General features: G+C 35.4%; 1 protein-coding gene and 1 long non-coding RNA gene across 6 annotated transcripts in view; one reads left to right on the top strand and one right to left on the bottom strand.

Moving 5' to 3' along the window:
• LOC105220054 (ADAMTS-like protein 1) overlaps positions 1–20,600 on the bottom strand; it is a 98,130-nt gene that overhangs the window by 65,249 nt on the left and 12,281 nt on the right. For 4 of the 5 annotated variants that reach the window (XM_054226629.1, XM_054226631.1, XM_054226633.1 and 1 more), the window contains exons 3-5: positions 14,206–14,278; positions 1,616–1,720; positions 100–431 (exon numbers count right to left, since the gene is read on the bottom strand). In XM_054226629.1, the coding sequence (XP_054082604.1) occupies positions 100–431; positions 1,616–1,720; positions 14,206–14,256 (488 nt within the window). In that variant the 5' untranslated portion in view covers positions 14,257–14,278. The remainder of the gene's footprint in view (positions 1–99; positions 432–1,615; positions 1,721–14,205; positions 14,279–20,600) is intronic. The other variant, XM_054226632.1, reaches the window with a different exon arrangement.
• On the top strand, positions 11,778–12,166 carry LOC128920126 (uncharacterized). The gene is made up of 2 exons (XR_008470255.1): positions 11,778–11,924; positions 11,979–12,166. It is a non-coding gene; the product is annotated as an uncharacterized LOC128920126 (long non-coding RNA).

Below are 20,600 nucleotides of genomic sequence, written 5' to 3'. Positions count from 1 at the left end.
GCCCAATGGCTACGACATTATTACATGTTTGTGCTTACACAATTGATATGAGTTGCATGTCCTATAAATGGTTGTTTCATATTGCATTACCACACTCACCTGCATGTTAACGCGCATGGCTCCACATAGTCGTAGTGCGGCGTCCACGTGTACAGTGTACCATCGTAGGGCACGTCATTGTAGGCGGCACATTGACGCGCACGAAAGTCTTGTTGCTCCGGACACGGCTGCATGTTACAGATGCGATAGCGTACGCTCTCGCCCTTGCAGCCGTTTGTGTTGTAGCAACGGCGTATTTGTTGCATTATGCCGCCATCGCAGGAACGTGAACAGGTCGACCACTCCGACCAGCCGGACCATTGGCCATCTTTGATGCCGGACGCTGATGAGACGATGCTACTGCTTTTGGCACGCTTTTGCTGCAACATGCACTAAATTAATATGGGAGAAGAGACAACAGCAAAAACAAAAGCGAAAAAAAACAAAGAAAACGAAAATACATAAATGCGGAGGCGCCAGCAAATAGGCTTCCTCAACTACATACATACATTAAATGCGGGTACTAAGACTTCAAGAAATAGCAGTGGCGTGGGAAAATATTTTGAAAAAATTTTAATTTGTATTTTATAAAGTTTATAGGTTGATCTAATGGCGGAATATATCATAAAGATGCTAAAGTTCGGTGGAACCTTATTACTGAGTCCAAGAAGCCCAACGATGCACTCGTGCCTGCAGGACCTTGGGATCTCACCAACTACGTAGAGCATAATGAACTTACGTGTAGCCCATCTGACCTAAAATATAACACTAGAACTCTTTCTCTTTCGTTAAACAAGGATATTCGATCGCTAGCTTAGCTTTGTATAAATATGAAATTTTCATTTCAGATCCGAATATTCATTGAAAATAATTTAGATTTATTTCAAACCGAGAATTCAAGAAAATACATGTTATTCATAGACATATATTTTACCCTATTATGCCTTAAAAATCCAGATGAATGGATCGCATAATGGACCGCATAGCAGTTATCTGATCAGCTATTCAGTTAACGAGTTAGCCTCGAGGAATAATGTAGTACTAGTATGGATTTCTTCACACAAAGGCATATAGAGCAATGCGATCTCTGGCTCTTTAGCTAAGATAGTGGCGACAACAGAGCCGTTAGGATCGGGGCCTTTTTTGTAGAAGAGTTTTTGTAGAAGAGAAGAGTTGTGGAAAGAAGAAAATAGAAGTTTGGATCCCTATTGCCTGCATATGATATATTTCACCAAACTAAGGTATTTGGTGCGTAGTATACTGGTCACTGTAAAGTAAGGGGTTTTACAAATAAAATGGGCAGATGCCTTACAGAATATTGTGGGTCTGCGATCTTGCAGCAGAGATACCAGAGCATCTACTCTTTGACTGTTGTTTATTAAAATTTAGCTCTACTTTTAAGGTTAGATCATATTAAAATATCGAAGATTTAGAAGACTTTCAGTTTTTAAACTCAAATCCACTATGAAACTCTAATAAATAGAATAAATCAGTAAGATGATCGCCACGCCACTGTGCTACAATAATAACCTAATACAACTAAATCTATATGTATTTATTAATTATTTTCACTCACTTCAAGTTCATTCTCCAAATCGGAGGCGGTGTTCCACGTATCATCGAAAGCTTGACTCGCGTTAAGACGTTTCGCCACGGATGTATTCTCAATGAAAATTGTCATCTAAAAAGAGAAAATAAAATACAAAATGCAAATTAGTACAAGAAATAGAGCAGAGTAAGAACAATAGTGAACGAAATTGTAAATTGAGCGCTTCTCCGCTACCAGCACACACAAACACATCGCATAGCAACTTAACGGATCTTATTGCCGTCATTGCGCCATAACCCTTACATTTATTGCGCTATGTTGGGCTTTAGCGGTTACCAATGTTGTTTTTTCGTACTGTTGTTGTTTTTGGTTTTAAGTAATTGATTTTTGTCACTCAGTAAGTCAGTCACGTTTGTCACATTGAAGTTGAGATAGAAGTAAGGAGGAAGCAAGGATATACGAATAAGAGCATGGGCGACAAGCCAAAGTTGACAGGAGTATAAACTGGTTCAGTTGGCTTGTTGGCGTTTTAATGCCTAATAAAACATTAACCCCACATCGCCGGCTGTCAGTGTTGCATGCAACGAGATGACTGAAAAGTGTGCACAAAACAAAAACAGGAAAAATAGGAATAAAATAAGCAAAAAGTAGCGTAAAACCAGCAAGGCTGGGAAATTTGAAAAAAAAGTTAAAGGTAGTTTGAGGAATTTAGGCTACCACAATTTGAAAAAGAAATTTATTTATTTACAGACGGAATTTTCAAGTTCATTACATAATCAATACATTAGCAAGTGGTGTCTCCTAATAGTAATATTCAAATCTAAGAATATATTTATATTCTATTATTCAGAATATTAACAAAATTACTTCCAGCCTGCTATCACTTCTATTAGACTCTTGCCAATAAAGTCATTTGCACCCCATTTGATATCAATTCAAAGTAAATAAGTTATAAATTATACACTCGCCGCAAGGAACTAACTTTCATATCAGAGAAACATAGAGCTCTGAACTCTCCACATTGTTTCTTAAATTATGATAAATGTTTATTTTTATGCAACAAGAATCAACACATTTCCTTAACGGTGAAGTAGGGCAAATTATGGTAATTGAAAGTAAAAGCCTAATAATGTTTCAAACAAAAAAAAAAAAAAAGGTTGAAGCATACATACACACAAAGCTCACTCATAATTTACGCGAGCAAAAAGACACATAAATGAAAGACACCAAGTACAAAATATGCAACAGTCAGCCATCAGCGGCGTTCTTTCACATTTCAATTCCACTCACGTCCTTGGTGAATTGTTATTTGCCTTGCCTGTGCTGGAAGCAAACGCTCTTGGACTACTAGTAGCAGTTCACTGATCATTCAAGCTTCCAGGCACTCCATTTGGTTGAAAACAAAAATACCATAAAAGTGGGTTGAAATGGCAAGAACAGTAACATTTACAACCCATAAATATTTGTTGAACGCGCTCGATTCAACCAGCCGAAGTGACTCCTCTGCTGCAGCGGCATTCAACATTGTTTGAAGAAAGGAAAATAAATTACTATTTAAGTATCCATTACAGAATTACCTCATTGCAAGAAAATAATGTGAAGAAGGCCTAAAGGTAGCGGTAAGGGAATTGGAAAGGAGAGGGATGGCAATGCATATAATAAAGCAAAAAATGTATGGCAATGGTGGAGTTCATTGTTCAGAATGATTCCAAAATTCGTTGAAGAAGTTGCCATAAATACTTATGAAACCTGAACCAATATTACTAACTAAATTTTATAATATCGACCCTATCCGTTTTAGGTCAAATATGTAAAGTTTTGCTCCATAACTTTTTGTCATTTTGAGGCAAATTTTTCATCAATAAATTAATTAGCTTTAATAATTATATATAGGAACTTTGTGACAGGTGCTGACAAAATCCTAACATATTCATATTCTTCATTTCAGTATATTATAACGGAGATCCAATTAGATATACTTTTTTCAATAACATTTTTTGACAGTACATGTGTGAGCCATGTTGTTATATTCAGTATTGTTTGGCATTTCATAATGGTCCACTTTATTACGAAAATTCTGTAAAGAGTGTGTTTAGCGCGCTTTGCTCAACTTATGGACAGCATAATCGGCCTACTGAGCATACTATTCGCATCACCATCACCCATCTTAAGATCCAGCATTCATTATTGGATAATATTCGACCGATTAGCCCACGTTCAGCACGCAGTGAAGAAAATATAGCAGCCGTAGCTGAGATTGTACACGTAGACTGTGGAGAGTCGATTCGGCGCCGTTCGCTGCAGCTCGGACTGATGTATGGAACGACTTGGCGCATTTTCCTTCAAGATGTAAAATTGAAAGCGTACAAAATAGAGTGTATGCAAGAACTGCAGCTGCCTGAGCTTCCCAAGAGACATCGCTTCACTCTATGGGCACTTGAAAAATTGCATGAAGATCCGACGTTTTCGAGCTAAATTCTGTTCAGCGATGAGGTCCATTTCTGGCACAATGGGTATGCAAACATGCAAAATTGTCACATTTGCGACGAAGAGCAACTTGAAGAGATTCAAGAGCAGCCATCATCCAGAAAAAACAGCGGTTTGGGTGGTTTGCGGGCCGGTAAAAGCATCGGTCCATATTTCTTCAAAATTGATGCTGGTGAGATGTCAATGACGACCGTTATCCCACCATGATAACCGACTATTTGATACCTGAAATTGAAGCTCGTGACCTCGGCGACATTTAGTTTCACCAAGACGGCGCCACTTCCCTCACATCGCATCAATCAATGCATTTATTGAGAGATCACTTCGGTGAGCAGAGAATTTCACATTTTGGGTCGGTCCATTGGCCAGCAATATCGTGTGATATCTCATCGTTAGACTTTCTCCTGTAAGAATATGTAAACTTTAAAGTCTATGCGGACAATCCCGCTTCGATTCAGGCATAACATCCAGTTACCAGTCGAAATGCTCGAACGAGTAATTGAAAATTGGACTCAACGGATCATCTGATGACCATCTGAGACGTAGTCGCGACCAACACTTGCTAGAGATAATCTTTAAAAAATAAATACCAAAGAATGTTCTTTCGAATGATAATAAACATTCCCCATTAAATTTATATTTTTTAGGGTTTTTCTTAAAAAGAGTATGAAACCTCGAAATGGATCACACTTAAAATCGTTTTACAATTTTGATTCATAAAAAGGGAAATTTTTTTTTGCAAAATTTGCTTTGAATTTAAATTTGCACTCGTTCTAGTTTAAAGATACTCTATTGAAAGCTTCTGAAAAATATGTGGCCATAGGTCATATTGACTGAGAAATGTGCCGAACCTATCGCATAATTTCTCACTTCAGCTGAAGTAGGGAAAAATTAACGTCAGTTAACCGTATGTATATGCATACTTATATTTATTTCCATATACTCGTGTAAACACAAGGCCATGGCATGCTGCCTATTTATTTTGTAGAATTATGGGCTAGCCTCTTGAAAATGTACCGAGGTCGATCCGCTGTTAGGTCTGCGGTAAATTTGTGTACATACATATGTGTATGTATGGGGTTGTAACTATGTACTTATGTTTGTATTCAAAAATATACCTACAACACTTTACCTCATTTACCACTTGGTAATTATTTATTTATGAGTTGGAACAGCTGCAATAAGTCATTTCGTATGACGCTTCGGCTCAGTCAAATGCCAAGAGTATTGGAGAATACAGAATGTGCTAAGAAGTTCAATAAATACAAGGTTGGTATACAGTTGTAGAAGAACATGAAGTACGAGTGGTAGACTCTTCAGGTACTAAAAAAGAAAGTGAATAGGAAGTGAAAAAAAGCTCTTGGAATCCAGAAATTACTATAAAACAGTACTTCAGGCTTACACAGTGTATGTGTATTTATAATTTTTTTCTGTTTCGTTCTATCTCCATTGAGTCTTGTTTGAACAAAATTTTCTACGAATGTGTCAGTTATTTATTCAAAAATACAGCAAATGTCAATGTGAGACGTACACGCTGTAACGAGGGTAAGAACACACTAAATATACATGCATCCGCTTTTAAATAGACAATCAACTATATGCTTGGCTTGCCGCCTATAAGTATGCAATATTAATGCACACGCGTTTGCTGCTTGTCTCTAAACAAATGAGGAATGGACGGAAGGACCTAGCGTATAATTCTGAGCGAGCGCATGTTGTAACCTTGACAAGGGACGAACTATTGGATGTATTACAGACATACATATACAAACCTACATAAATATGCAAATATGTTTGTAAGTTCACCTGGAAACAGACGAGAAATAGAAACGTTCAACATAGAAGTCGATATTATTTTGCTACTTTTGTTTTACCCACTCCGCACACCACCTGGCCCATCATTTTGATTGCCTTGCTTTGACAGCAAGGGTACCAAGGGTTGCGCTGTCTTTCAATCTATTTGACTGACATTACTTTGTCATTAATTTTCGATGGGTTTCACTTAAGTTTTGTGGGAATTTTGTTTTGTATGTGGCACGAAGTTAATGTAGACGGTTTCGAAGAAGCAAGCAAACAATATATGAATGTAGGCACAATAATTGAAAGCAATATAATAGCAATTCACACAATCGGGTAGTCGACAGTAGAACAGGAAAAGATATAATAAATACATAAATGCTTGAAAGATTGTCATAATCTATGCTATAATAGCTTTTAAGGGAAAGCCGTAGAGCATGTTAGCTTATTGCAAACATGGCGTGTATCTTTACTTAGATTGCTAAGAAATTAAAAAAAAAAAATTGTTTTCGAATATATCAAAAATAAGAAAACCTGACCTCAGTCGTGCTCGAAATCAGTGGTTTCTTCACGATCAACTTCTTCTAATTTTGATTGGTATGAACTGTGTAAAAACCTAAAAATTACAAGAACCTGTAAATATTAGGGTCTCATCGAATAGAACTTTAGGAAAATCATAGAACATTGAAATTTAGTACACAAAAGTGCTTCCTAAGGTTTTTATTGAAAGTGTAGAGCACGGAATCGCTATACTCTCCCTCCTTAAAACGTATATAGATGAGGGCGAACGTTCAAAACCCACCGGGTGTAAGTGACAGAACCACTGATATTTAGTGCAGAGACAACTTTAGAAGCCGAAGCTTATTAGAAATAAAACCATACTCACACTAAGACAAACAAAAAACAAAGAAAATGCAATTATACTAAAGACCTAACTGCCGCATTTACTATTACCGTTATTTAGTTAAAGTGCTTTCAGCATTTTGTCACCTACAATAAATAGTTGAAGTCACCAAAAGCGACCAGCATTCACGCCCCGCTCATAAAACTACTACAACAACAAAGACAACACCACTTCGACATTTGAGAGCCACTTGTACGCCTGTTAAATTGTCGGTGGACACCGTGTCTGCCATCAACCGACTACAAATGACCGAAAGTTAGTTGTTGGACAAGTGCTTCCTTCTTTGTTTGTGTTTGTGGGTTTGTCAGTGCATTCGAGTGGTATTAACTGCGCCACCAGACGTTCAAATCCCCAGCTTAAGTTCAACGCTTTGGCTCGTTTTTCACATTTTCTCATTATTTCTTATTTAGATTTACTTTTTCTGTGTTTGCCCGGTGCGAGAGTGCGAAAAGTGTGGCGGATAGAACTACTTTACATTAGCCGCTGTGCTAGTAGTCATTGGCCAGCCATGCAAATGAATTCTCTCTGACAAGTGAATACTTTTAAGCTTTGTTCTCGTCATACCGTCTCTGCAAACGCGGAAGATGTCATTTGTACCTCGGTTTTTTCCTTTGGTGCGGCTTGTCACTGAACAAATGCAACAGCAACAACAACAATAACCTTTAATAGCTATTAGGTTATGGGCACTTATGTCAGTTAAATGGCCTCGGTTTTGAGTAGTTGTTGGCAATGTTTTTTGTTGCCTCTATTTATAGTTGTGGGGGTGGTGTTTTTAATGCAATTGCAATTAGTTTCATCTCTAACGTCTTTTGTTAGAACTAAATATGTTTAAATTGCTTAAATAAAATAAAATAAATGAAAACAAGTAAGGAAGGGCTAAGTTCGGGTGTAACCGAAAATTGTATACTCTCGTGTGCAAAGCGTTGTTCCTATATCTTCACTAGTGCTTACTTTATATATTGTAAAGCAAACGATTGAGATCTACTTCAAAGTTCTTGTATTTGGGAAGTAGCCGTGATTGTGAACCGCTTTGAATTATTTTCATAACATATCATTGGGAAGCCAGAAAGATATTATGAACCGAATTTCATTGAAAATGGTCGAGTAGTTTCGGAGATATGGTTTTAAGTGGGCGGAGTGCAGCTCTTCTGTGCCATCTTTATAATGAAAGTTAAGGTTTCTGGAGGTTTTCCTTACTGAATTAAAGCGATTTTAGTAGTTTTCAACATAACCTTTGTATGGGAGGTGATCGTGGTTATAATCCGATTTCCTCCATTTTTAGACTGTATAAGGTAGTGTCTGAAGAAAATGACTCCTGAGAGTTTCGTTGACATAGCTTTATAGTTTATGAGATATGTACAATGAGCTTAGTAGGGGAGGGTTTAAGCCCTATTTCCAAAAAATTCAAATATGCCCCCGATCTTTTAATTTATGGCTTAGTTATAGCTCTTTATAGGTTTTCGGTCATCGCCATTTTGTGGACGTGGCAGTGGTCCGATTTCGCCCATCTTCGAGCTTAACCTTTTTTATAGTGCCAATACGTGTACCAAGTTTCATCAAGATATCTCAATTTTTACTTTACGAACAGACATCCGGATTTCAACTCTACTCGTCACCCTGATCATTTTGATATATATAAACCTATATCTGAATCTTTTAGTCTTAGCTTACAACTAACCGTTAGGTGAAAAAAACTATTATACTCTCTTTAGTAACTTTGTTTCGAGAGTATAATTTGAAGGTTGTATATTTCGGCAGTATTCCATAGTTTAGCATGTGAAGATGCACCGCCACGTTATGGACCTTATAATATTGATTAAGGCGAGTTACTTTGATGGCGAGGACATGTGGACATGAATTGAAATAATTTTAGAGAAAAACAAATCAGTATCTTGCTTTCAAATACTTTCCTATCACTGCTCCATCTCAAATATTTTAAATACAAAAAGTTCAACGAACTAAAAAACTGTTATAACAATTCTTCATACTATTCTCAAACTTGTGTAAACATTTTCCACACAATGCATAGGGATACTCGTATGTTACAAAGCTAGACAAAAGAGAAGTTTAAGTTCAAGTGTGTCGTTGCATTTTGTCGCTTTTGAAGTGGAGAATTGTTAAACATAGACGAACAGAACAAGTTTCCGAATTGGCATAAGCATACATACTCGCAGCAACAAACAAACCAATAAAGCAGAAACAATGCTTCGAATGCCACTTGAAGTTGTAAAGAGCAAGCAGCAAAACGACTGACGCATGCTACGCATTAAACGCACGCAACGCATATAAGTTTTAAAAGCGTTTTTGTAACGTAAATTTTTTGTGTTTCTTATTTTTTGTGACCTTCTAACATTAAGTGCACATCGAGAGTTGCCATATCGAAACATATGAACTTTAATGTTTCTAGTTTTTCATTATGCTTCTATATATTCATAATTAAGAGCGTCTATAAAAGCCAGAGCAACAGTACTTCAGCTACTTTATACAACTCTCAACACTTGGTTTTCAATGGTCCTCGACGAACAGACTTTTATAAGTGACTACTACTTTCCTAGATAACTTTTCTTTCACCCACTAAACTATGAGTATTCGAGTTGTTGTTGTGTTGGTATCATGTTCCATATATTTATTGTGAAATGCTTTAGTTTGCTTCAGGTTTTTGCATGTCAAGCAGTCATTAACTCGAAAGAGAGAATTGAAATAAATGTTCAACGGATAGCTAGACATTTTCGCACATCGCACAATATATAAATTTAGCTACTATTATTGCTTTAGATATTTAAATGTTTAAAGAAACATTCGATCCTATGTGGCTTTGTCATGCTATATTTATATATTCTCTGCTGCAGTTCAGTCGACAAATTTTACACGGGAAGTATTAACTGATAAATGCTATACAGTAATATAGTTCTGACAGACGACTAAGAATTTAATAAAACATCTGATCTCAACCGGTCTCATTTTACCCATCACGTCCTTAGAGCGTCTGCTTTTATTTTTCCAATAAACCAATCTAAACTCACAGATGATTAGAGTGTTAAACAGTATTTTATAATTTTTTTTGGTAAACTTCTGCTGCACAAACCATCGATATGTCTTAATGAAACGTTGAAACCCTACCTAGGAGAACCTTTTATTCAACTACTTCATATTTCATACAACAATGTGGACTTTAGATAGATTTATCTCTATATTTCAGTTTTGGTAGATGAAGATATGGAACCTTATCCCAAAACTTATTATTTGTTTCGATCTCAAGGAGAGTCCAGTTTACGTTCCAGTCCGGAAACATTAATTACCTGGATTAAATATAATTTTATAATATTTGATTTCAAAAAATTCTGATACATAACCTCATATACTTAGATACTTTAAAGTCTTTACCAGTTTAACACCTCTTAACAGACATTTCATTAAAAAGCTTTGCCAGTGTATTATTTTCTACTACTACTTTCCTGTAATTTTTCCACTTGTTGTTCACCTTTATTTCACACATTCTTTATTGTTCTTAGATCCACCTAGCTATTTATTCCTCTACACGAAAATCTGTTTCGTAAACACTGTTTGTTAGGGCACACACCCTGTCCGTGTAACATAATTCGTACTTTGTAACTTAAGGCAGGTGTGGATTTACTGAAATGGCATGCATACACGTACATATAGTGTGCATAATCATTTTATTAAGAACCACACTTGGACAAATTGGTTTTGAGATTAAATCTACGTGCAATCGTCAATAGTTTTAGCTCATTCGTGTTACGTGGAAACGAAAAGAGAAACAGAAAACGCAAATTAACTTTCACATATACATATGTATAAATAAAGCAAAGTGTGGTGGGGTAAAAAAAGGGTTTTCCTTGCTTTAAATTCAGTCAGGTGGCAAACCACCGGATGTAAGTTTTCCAAATGGAAAGTGAAATGGACAGCTAAGGGAGCACGTGCGAAATAACGATAAAAAAGGTGACTTAACCACAATTTATTGATTCAATAAAATATGCTATGGTAAAACAACCAGATTTAAATCACCGACAACACGAAAGCAAAAAAAAAAAACATCACACAAATGAAGAGGAAGAGGATACGGAAGAGCAAGTAAAAGCAACAAAGTTTTAGGTCAATGGGTTGCGCGCAGTGAAGTGTGCTGCTTAAATAAAGGATGTCAAAGGTGTTGAAAGCAGCAGTAATTGTTAATCTTGATTTGTTGCCATAACAGTGACATATATCTGTATGTATGTCTGTATCTGATTGGCATACCCTTTTGTTGAGCAGCTAAGTAATAGCTTTGAAGTAGCTCGCCAAGTGCTGTTTTTTCAGCTTTTAGAAATTGTTAGGGTCAATTAAAGATATTGAATTCAAAGAGGGTTTGGGAAAATGTAATATACAACACAGGAATAGCTTTAGAATTAGAGTGAATGAGAAAGCTACACTCAGATTTTTTTACAAAATGGAAAATGGGCGTGGCGTCGCCCACTTATGGGTCAAAAACCATATCTCAGGAACTACTCGACCGATTTCAATGTAACTTGGTTTGTAATAGTTTCCTTACATCCCAATGATATGTTGTGAAAATAGGCCAAATCGCTTCACAACCAAGCCTAGTTCCTATCTACCAGAACTTTGAAGACGATCTGAATCGTTAACTTTACAATATATAAAGGAAGCACTAGTGAAGAATAGTGATGCAGAAGTTTGCACAAATACTATGTTAATAGTGTGGCAGCCCCATTCTAAAAATCGCCGAAATCGACCATAGGTTTTTAAGGCCCCATATATCGAACACGAGGACCTCGGTGCTTCTAACCTAATATTATGGTTTCCAACTTTCAATGGACTTTATACAATATATATGACGAATATGTGGGTCAAATTGTGTATTATATAATATAAATAAAGTTAAATAAATAAATAAATTGCGAGAGTATAAAATGTTCGGTTACACATGAACTTAGCCCTTCCTTAGTTGTATATATTGTCATTACCTCACTTAATTAGAAATAAACTTCAGAACAAAAGATTAAAGATTTCTGACAGCTTATTTATATGTATTTTATTTCCGAATTTTAGGTGAAATCTTAAAATTTTTATTTTTTGCGAGAATTGAGTTCAGTTTTCCCTGATAAATTATCGTAATAAGCTCTCTAATTTGCTGTAAGCTTATCAGTCCTTTTTTGGTAATCAGTACAAATAATTCCTTATTTTCAGATATTATTCGTTCGTTAATAGTAAGGATCTATGTGGGATAATTTTTATTGTTGAATGTAATATCATGGCAAGCTGGCTGAATGAAGAGGGTGATCTGAAGATATCAAGGATGAAGTGGAATTAAAACTCTAATCCAGCTTTTTGATGTCATAAATATTGCCGTTGATGTGTTGACTATTTAAAAATGGTTTAAAAATGAAATTATTCCCACATTAGATAGAAGTGATTTTAGCTAATCCTTTTATCTATTTTGTCGTGTCTTAAACATCCTTCTTTCTTTCCGCAATTTTATATACCTCTACAAACAAAACACCTGGTCACCCTAAATATTACAACCCTGCTGTTTCGTCACGCTCTGGTGAAACCAGCCTGGTCAAAGTATACTATTCACTTTCTTCTGTCCTCCTTATGGCTAAGTTGTACTATTTAATTTCAGTTTTTGCTCTTTCTGCCGAATATTCCAGCACACGCATAGGAATAAGAAAAATTTGCTTGTTCCTTTTCGTTTGCAATTGCCGGACTAATTAATCATTGTGAAAAATTACGCAAATTGTTAAACAGCAAAGAAGCACGAATGAAAAAGAAAATATGAAGAAGGAAAAAATTCGGAAAAGGGCAAAAGGCAAGAAATGAAAAGTCAACAATTGAAAAGACAAAAAAGCTATCAATAACTGCGAGACAGAATTGGTGGACTTTAAGGAAACTGAAAAAATTTTCTACAAAAAAGTTATTTTTGTAAAAAATGGTTTTCTCTAATTATTGATGAAAATATACGAATAACTCTCGACGCTGAAATCGACTGGCCAGATCAATAGCACGAGCCTCTTCCGCAAAGATCAAGAGTTAAAAATTTGTAAGTTCAGTTTGTACATTCCATGAGAGTACCATACAACAGATGTGAATAAAGTTGTGATGGCGTTGAGGGTACACAGGTTAATTTGAATTTGGCTCTTAATAGCCTTTCGCACAGGAGCGAGCTCATTTATCAATTAGAATGCTTTTGCTCGATTAAAGCCCTGATTTAGATCGATTTACCACACATAATCAAAATCAAATTTTTCTACATATATTTTTAATCGAATTATAATCGAGTTGAAAATGCAATGCACCTCTACGACTCTGGAGTTGTTGTTCAAATAAATTTTTTAACTAATAAAATAGCAATCAGCTTATAAAACTTACCAACTTCTTATGAAAGCAAAATCAAAAATGTATAAAAGCTGATCGATCATCGAGTAGCAGGCAGTGGTTTATTATATAAAATTTTAATTGATCAATTAATTTGGCTGTGCAAAAAAGCTATAAGATATGATGATTATTTTGAAGTGTTTGTCAAAACAGTCATTATTAAGAGGATATATTTTCTGACTAATTTTAAAGTGACTGACTTTTGTGGGCATAAATACAAACTTATATGCTCCACTCGCTCAATTCCTTTATTATAACATTATTTCCTTCACTATCCGTTGGTGCTGCCTTGGTAGGCACACGAATTGCAATTTCCACATCCGGCAGCCGGAACAAATTACTATTAAAGTGGTAAAAGAAAGAGAAAGCAGCTAAAGCTAGTCAGTAAATACCGTTAGAACCACTAATAGAGAGATTAACGTATGAGGAGAGGAATAAACAAATTGTAGAACGCAATAGAATGCTCGAGTAAATCGCGGGTAGTTAAAAGCATTGAAAGTGAGCTAAAGGACAAGTAGGAGGTAAGGTAGAGCTAAAGTTGAAATGTTGTATGTGGCAGGCAAATAGAACCACTGGAAACATTTCTATTGCTGTTGTTGCTGGTTGCGAAATAGAATGGTAATGGAGTTGTAAACATTTGCTGCTGACAAGGCGCATGCAAACAAACTAACAACTGACATAGAAAACTACGGGCACCCAGACTTACTAAAGAATGTAGCAATTGTAGGCAATAGAAAAACTGCGATTACACAATAACAGAATGCTGCTTTAATCGTTTTTCGCATAATAACATTTGAAATTTTTTGCCGCTCACTTTGCCTCCCTCACCTTTTAGTATAACAATAAAAAAATTTGCCTTGTTAGCAAATAAATAAAAAGGTCTCGAATTGTCGAGCAATTTAACAACAATCACTGCAATTCAACACCTTGTTGCATATTTCAGCAGCTTATATGCTTCAAATATTTCGTTTTTCTTTGAATTATGTGATTGTATTGTAACTAATAGCATATAACAGTAGTTATTTGAATATGCACTTACCAATAGGATGACCCAGAAATGCATTTTTGTATCCATTATTTTTATCTGCATGGTCGTAGGATCATGATTTGCTCTGAAAATAGAAAGAAATTGATAATTATAAATAATTAATAGTTATAAAATTCTAACAAAGATTTCATTGAATGCAAGAGTATTTATTTATTAATAAATTTTCGCGTATTAAACTATTTTCTAAATATACAATTTTTAGTACAATTTTAAAATAAAAAAATCAATAAATTATCATATAAAAATTTTCCTGCTCAACATTCTTTGCTGTCATTGCGACTATAATTTTTCTCTACTGACTCTCGTGTTCAAGAGATTATTGAAATTGCCGCATAAAAAGGTGAAAAAATGCGCAAGCGACCACCGCAAGCAACTTGAATTCCTGATCAACAAGAATCTCCTCCACTTCAAGAAAAATGCTCATCAAAACCGCAAGTGGGAAAGATGCAACCTATACAACAACAATCGCAGAAATAACAAGTAAGGAAGGGCTAAGTTCGGGTGTAACCGAACATTTTATACTCTCGCAATTTATTTATTTAACTTTATTTATATTATATAATACACAATTTGACCCACATATTCGTCATATATATTGTATAAAGTCCATTGAAAGTTGGAAACCATAATATTAGGTTAGAAGCACCGAGGTCCTCATGTTCGATATATGGGGCCTTGAAAACCTATGGTCCGATTTTGGCGATTTTTAGAATGGGGCTGCCACACTAGAAACGTAGTATTTGTGCAAACTTCTGCACCGATATATATTGTAAAGTAAACCATTCAGATTGTCTTCGGAGTTCTGGTATATAGGAAGTAGGCGTGGTTATGAAGCGATTTGGCCTATTTTCACAACATATTATTGGGATGTAAGGAAACTATTACAAACCAAGTTTCATTGAAATCGGTCGAGTAGTTCCTGAGATATGGTTTTTGACCCATAAGTGGGCGACGCCACGCCCATTTTCCATTTTGTAAAAAAATCTGAGTGCAGCTTTCATCTGCCATTTCTTATGTGAAATTTAGTGTTTCTGACGTTTTTCGTTAGTAAGTTAACCCACTTTTAGTAATTTTCAACCTAACTATTGTAGGTGGGCGTGGTTATTGTCCGATTTCTTTCATTTTTGGACTGTATTAGGAAGTGGCTAAAACGACTGCAGAAAGTTTGGTTTATATAGCCCTATTGGTTTCCGAGATATGTATAAAAAACCTATGTGGGGCGGGGCCACGCCCACCTTCCCAAAAAAATTACATCCAAATATGCCCCTTCATAGTGCGATCCTTCATACCAAATTTCTATAGCTTTATTTATGGCTTAGTTATGGCACTTTATGTGTTTTCGGTTTTCGCCATTTTGTGGGCGTGGCAGTGGTCCGATTTTGCTCATTTTCGAAAGCAACCTTCCTATGGTGCCAAGAAATAATTTATATGATTCAATTTTAGTATTTATATGATTCAAATTTTTCAAGTGCATATTGAAATTGCCTCACAAAAAGGTGAAAAACCCACACCAAGCAACTTGAATTCCTGATCAACAAGACTCTCCACTTCAAGAAAAATGCTCATCAAAACCGCAAGCGGGAAATTTACAAACTTTACATAAACAATCGTAGCAATAAAAAAAATTATCTTAAGAAACGCACAAACCGAAGTTAAGTTCTTTTGTACATCATCCTTTTGGTTTCGCTCATTAAAAATGCAAAATTCTTGAAGTGTGTGCAGTGAAGGAGAGCAATACAATCCTTACCGAAAGCGGCTACTATAAATGTTTATACAAAATTACAAACTTTGCTTCCACAATGGTCTGTCAGAGTTTGGCCGTCAGTCGGTATGACCAGTCGGTGTAGGATTTTCGAGTGGTAAAGTTCAATTTCTACATCTATGAGAAACTTCTTCTGATTATTTTGAAATGTCATTACATTGAGAACTATTAAGAAAAGAATATGGTAAAAATTATTATAAACAGAATGAGTTGTGCATTAGCAACGGCGAATACCGCAGACGATGGAACGATGTGTTGTTCGAGTTATACGGCGAATGGACGAAAACACTTCTGCTTTGAAAGTATTCGTTGCAGTACTTGCCGATGGAAGCCGCGGAAGCGGAAGACTTTCACTCCGATGGAAGGATCAAATGGAAAGTGACCTGGCTTCACTTGGTGTTTCCAAATGGGGCCAAGTGCAAAACGTTGTGATTAATGGAGCGCTCTGTTGGATTCTGCTATAATCACTTTAGCGGTTCCACAATCATTTCGAAGATTACATATTTTCTAGCCTTAGACTTTGAAAAATCAACTTTTCTACGATTCTTATACATGGTTTGTTGGTATATTGCTTAATACTCATGTTGCATCAAAATAAAACACGTTTATAGTATCTACCATATTTGAGAGAGTATTACCTAGACCAGATCTGGTATAGTGACATAGTGTGTTCAAAAAATAACGGGAATTTTGTAATTTTCAATTGTCCAAAAGGGACGTCGTTTAACAAACACACTTATAGTTGAAATCACTGCAAGGTCCAAAGGCTATTCCTAAAATCTAGTTTGAGAAGTGTATTGACACATTAAGAAGCGCTGTTATAAGTATATAATATGTAGTAGTGATCTTTGGTACTTTTTGAGAGGTTCTTCCTAACATTTTGCTTGCTTCCGTGCCACTCTCAAATTACTACCAATTTTACTAAATCTACGTTTAATCAAGCCACATGCCATATATAACATGTGTCTATGAAACACTTGTCAAATGTCTACGATATAAGTTAAGCTCAGTGATTACAGTTTAAGCCAAAATGTCTAAACAGCCATATACTTATATAATGTAATAACTAAGTCAATAAAACTTTGGTGACTAAAATTACTAATAAATGCCACTAAACTGTATACATATATATGTATTACTCGTACGTAAGGTTATTGTATATTCTACTAACTCACTTCTCTGTGAGTGCGCTTCTTTCTCTCTCACTTAAGTATGCCGCTCAAATACCTGCTGGTGTCGATGTAATTAAATGTTCAAATGAAATCCGATTGTACTGCCTAATTGGCACATTGATAGTGTCGAGAAATTATCACGTGTCACAAATGTAATGAAATGAAAGCACGCAAATTGCGAAGGATCAAAAAATAGAAAATAAAGATAAAGAAAGAAGATAAAGAAATAAAGATATTATCCAATGCTAAATTTTGTGAGAAAATTTAGTGACATACACACACTAGAAGTCAACGACAAAACGCTTGGACTGTGCTCAAAACAGGATTTTGACATAGATTAAATTTCTAGATCGTCTTACTTTACTATTATGTCACACTGTGCGCCTGCGGTGATCTATGGACACATTACTGTTTATTAGTTATAATTACAACAACTAGAGGCGTTATGGCGGAACGGGGTTGCTTTTATTCGAGACAAAATTGACTTGCGGCTAGATGCGTGCACATCAACAAGACTCAAAAGTTTCTAATGACCATGAAGTGTAGCGCGAGAAACGCATAACACGCAAGTACTGGATATAATGCGTAGCACACACACACACACATAAATAGCTAGGAGACATAAACACACTGGTAATCTTATACTCACACATACTTACATACACTTCTGTATGAGTGACTTAATGTCACTCATACGCACCGTCAGCAGCGCAATTCAAAGTTTCAACGTTGCTAACGATTATATTTAAGTGAATATGTGTATATGTATGTATGTGATTGGCGTTGCAACCGTTTAGCCGGTTATAGCCGTGTATATATGTGTATATATGCGTGAAAAATCTTTGAGTAAGCAAGTGTGAGAACTCATGAAAAAGTGTCTAATAACCAATGCATATGCAGAAAGAAAGGAATTTGAGCATGCAATAGCTGGATATACTTAATATACACTAATTGACCTTCCATTGTGTTGGAAACAAAAGTAAATTTAACAGGAAGCAACTGCGTTTAATGCAAATGAAATTGCATAGCATCAAGTAAAGCGATAAATGTAAAGGAATATCCTTTTGTTAAAAATTTAGATTTGTTTTATAAAATATAAAATTTTAAATATTTTAAATATATTCATATTTTTTGTTCAACAATTACTATTAACTTTAATAAATCATGTTTGTAAAGACTAAAAAAATTATAAAAAAAATATTCAAAGATTTAATTATATATTACATTTAAAACACTATTTGTACGAGAGTTTATAAATCAAAATATTAGATACCTTTAATTTAATTTAATTTTAAGTAATCGAAAACACAGTGCTTTTAACTAAAATACTGAAACGTTTAAAATACTATGTATACCAGTGTAACCCATGAAAAATTAGGAGATTTTCATGTTTTTTTTTTCTAAGAAAATACTTCATCGAATGTTTCGAAGTTTTTTGGACGTATTTTGGTATATTTTCTGTTATATTTTAAGGTTATTTTTTTTTACAAAAATATTGAAAAATATGTTAATAAGTTATGTGCTGTCTTCGGAGGTGCAAAAAAAGTTCCCCAACTACTGACATGATTCCGGCCAATTGAGTAACTGAAACAAAAAAAATTCAAAAAAAGACTATTAGAGTTGAAAAAGTTGAAGGTATTTCCTATAAAGGGTGATTTTTTAAGAGCTTGATAATCATGTTCATCGGTTCTTTATTTGAAACGTTAGATTGGTTCATGACATTTACTTTTTGAAGATAATTTCATTTAAATGTTGACCGCGGCTGCGTCTTAGGTGGTCCATTCGGAAAGTCCAATTTTGGGCAACTTTTTCGAGCATTTCGGCCGGAATAGCCCGAATTTCTTCGGAAATGTTGTCTTCCAAAGCTGGAATAGTTGCTGACTTATTTCTGTAGACTTTAGACTTGACGTAGCCCCACAAAAAATAGTCTAAAGGCGTTAAATCGCATGATCTTGGTGGCCAACTTACGGGTCCATTTCTTGAGATGAATTGTTCTCCGAAGTTTTCCCTCAAAATGGCCATAGAATCGCGAGCTGTGTGGCATGTAGCGCCATCTTGTTGAAACCACATGTCAACCAAGTTCAGTTCTTCCATTTTTGGCAACAAAAAGTTTGTTAGCATCGAACGATAGCGATCGCCATTCACCGTAACGTTGCGTCCAACAGCATCTTTGAAAAAATACGGTCCAATGATTCCACCAGCGTACAAACCACACCAAACAGTGCATTTTTCGGGATGCATGGGCAGTTCTTGAACGGCTTCTGGTTGCTCTTCACCCCAAATGCGGCAATTTTGCTTATTTACGTAGCCATTCAACCAGAAATGAGCCTCATCGCTGAACAAAATTTGTCGATAAAAAATTTCGAACCGAACACTGATTTTGGTAATAAAATTCAATGATTTGCAAGCGTTGCTCGTTAGTAAGTCTATTCATGATGAAATGTCAAAGCATACTGAGCATCTTTCTCTTTGACACCATGTCTGAAATCCCACGTGATCTGTCAAATACTAATGCATGAAAATCCTAACCTCAAAAAAATCACCCGTTATAATGACCTCCGATTTTTGAAAAGTTTCAAAAATTAACAAAATTGCATAGTTTTGAAAAAAATTATAATTTTTTAATGCCAAATTGACAATTTTCAACGAATCAAAGATCGTGGGTCATTTTATAGTAAATCTATTCAAGAATACTCAGTTTAAATTTGAAGTCAGGAATTTTAAGAAATGTAGTTTCGAGAACAAGGCGTTTCAAGTTTAGACTATAGCGGCTTATGTATACCTGCGAGCGGTCGCTCTTTAGAACGCCGCCTTTCAAAAACTATTCAAGACACCAAGATTATCAAGATTTTACCGCTTTCACAGATTATTTTTCAAAGTATGAATAAACAAAAAATAAAAAAAAAAATATTTTTTTTGAAAAGGACGCACCTTAGAAAATATCAATTCAACATTTAAGACTTTGATGGGATATTTAAATATGAATTCCGGTAACTGATCAGCTGTTACACATTTTTATACCCTCGCAACATGTTGCACAGAGTATTATAGTTTTGTTCACATAACGGTTGTTTGTGTCACCAAGAAATAAAAGAGTTAGATATGGTGTTATATATATATAAATGATCAGGATGACGAGTGGATTTGAAATCAGGATGTCTGTCCGACCGTCTGTCCGTGCAACGGATAACTCGAGTAAAAATTAAGATATATTAATGAAACTTGGAACACATATTCTTTGGCATCCTGAGGAGGTTGCTTTCGAAAAGGGGCAAAATCGGTCCACTGCCACGCCCACAAAATGGTCAAAACCGAAAACCTATACAGTGTCATAACTAAGTCATAAATAAAGTTATGAAAATAAAATTTGGAACATATGATCGCACATTTGGATGTAATTTTTTTTAAGTGGGCGTGAAAAAAATAAGCTACAGTGATATTTTTTCACACAA

This window comes from Zeugodacus cucurbitae, chromosome 3 (assembly GCF_028554725.1).
Source record: "Zeugodacus cucurbitae isolate PBARC_wt_2022May chromosome 3, idZeuCucr1.2, whole genome shotgun sequence".
Taxonomy (NCBI): Eukaryota; Metazoa; Arthropoda; class Insecta; order Diptera; family Tephritidae; genus Zeugodacus; species Zeugodacus cucurbitae.
The sequence above is the reverse complement of the archived record's forward strand: the minus strand, read 5'-3'. Positions and strand labels throughout refer to the sequence as shown.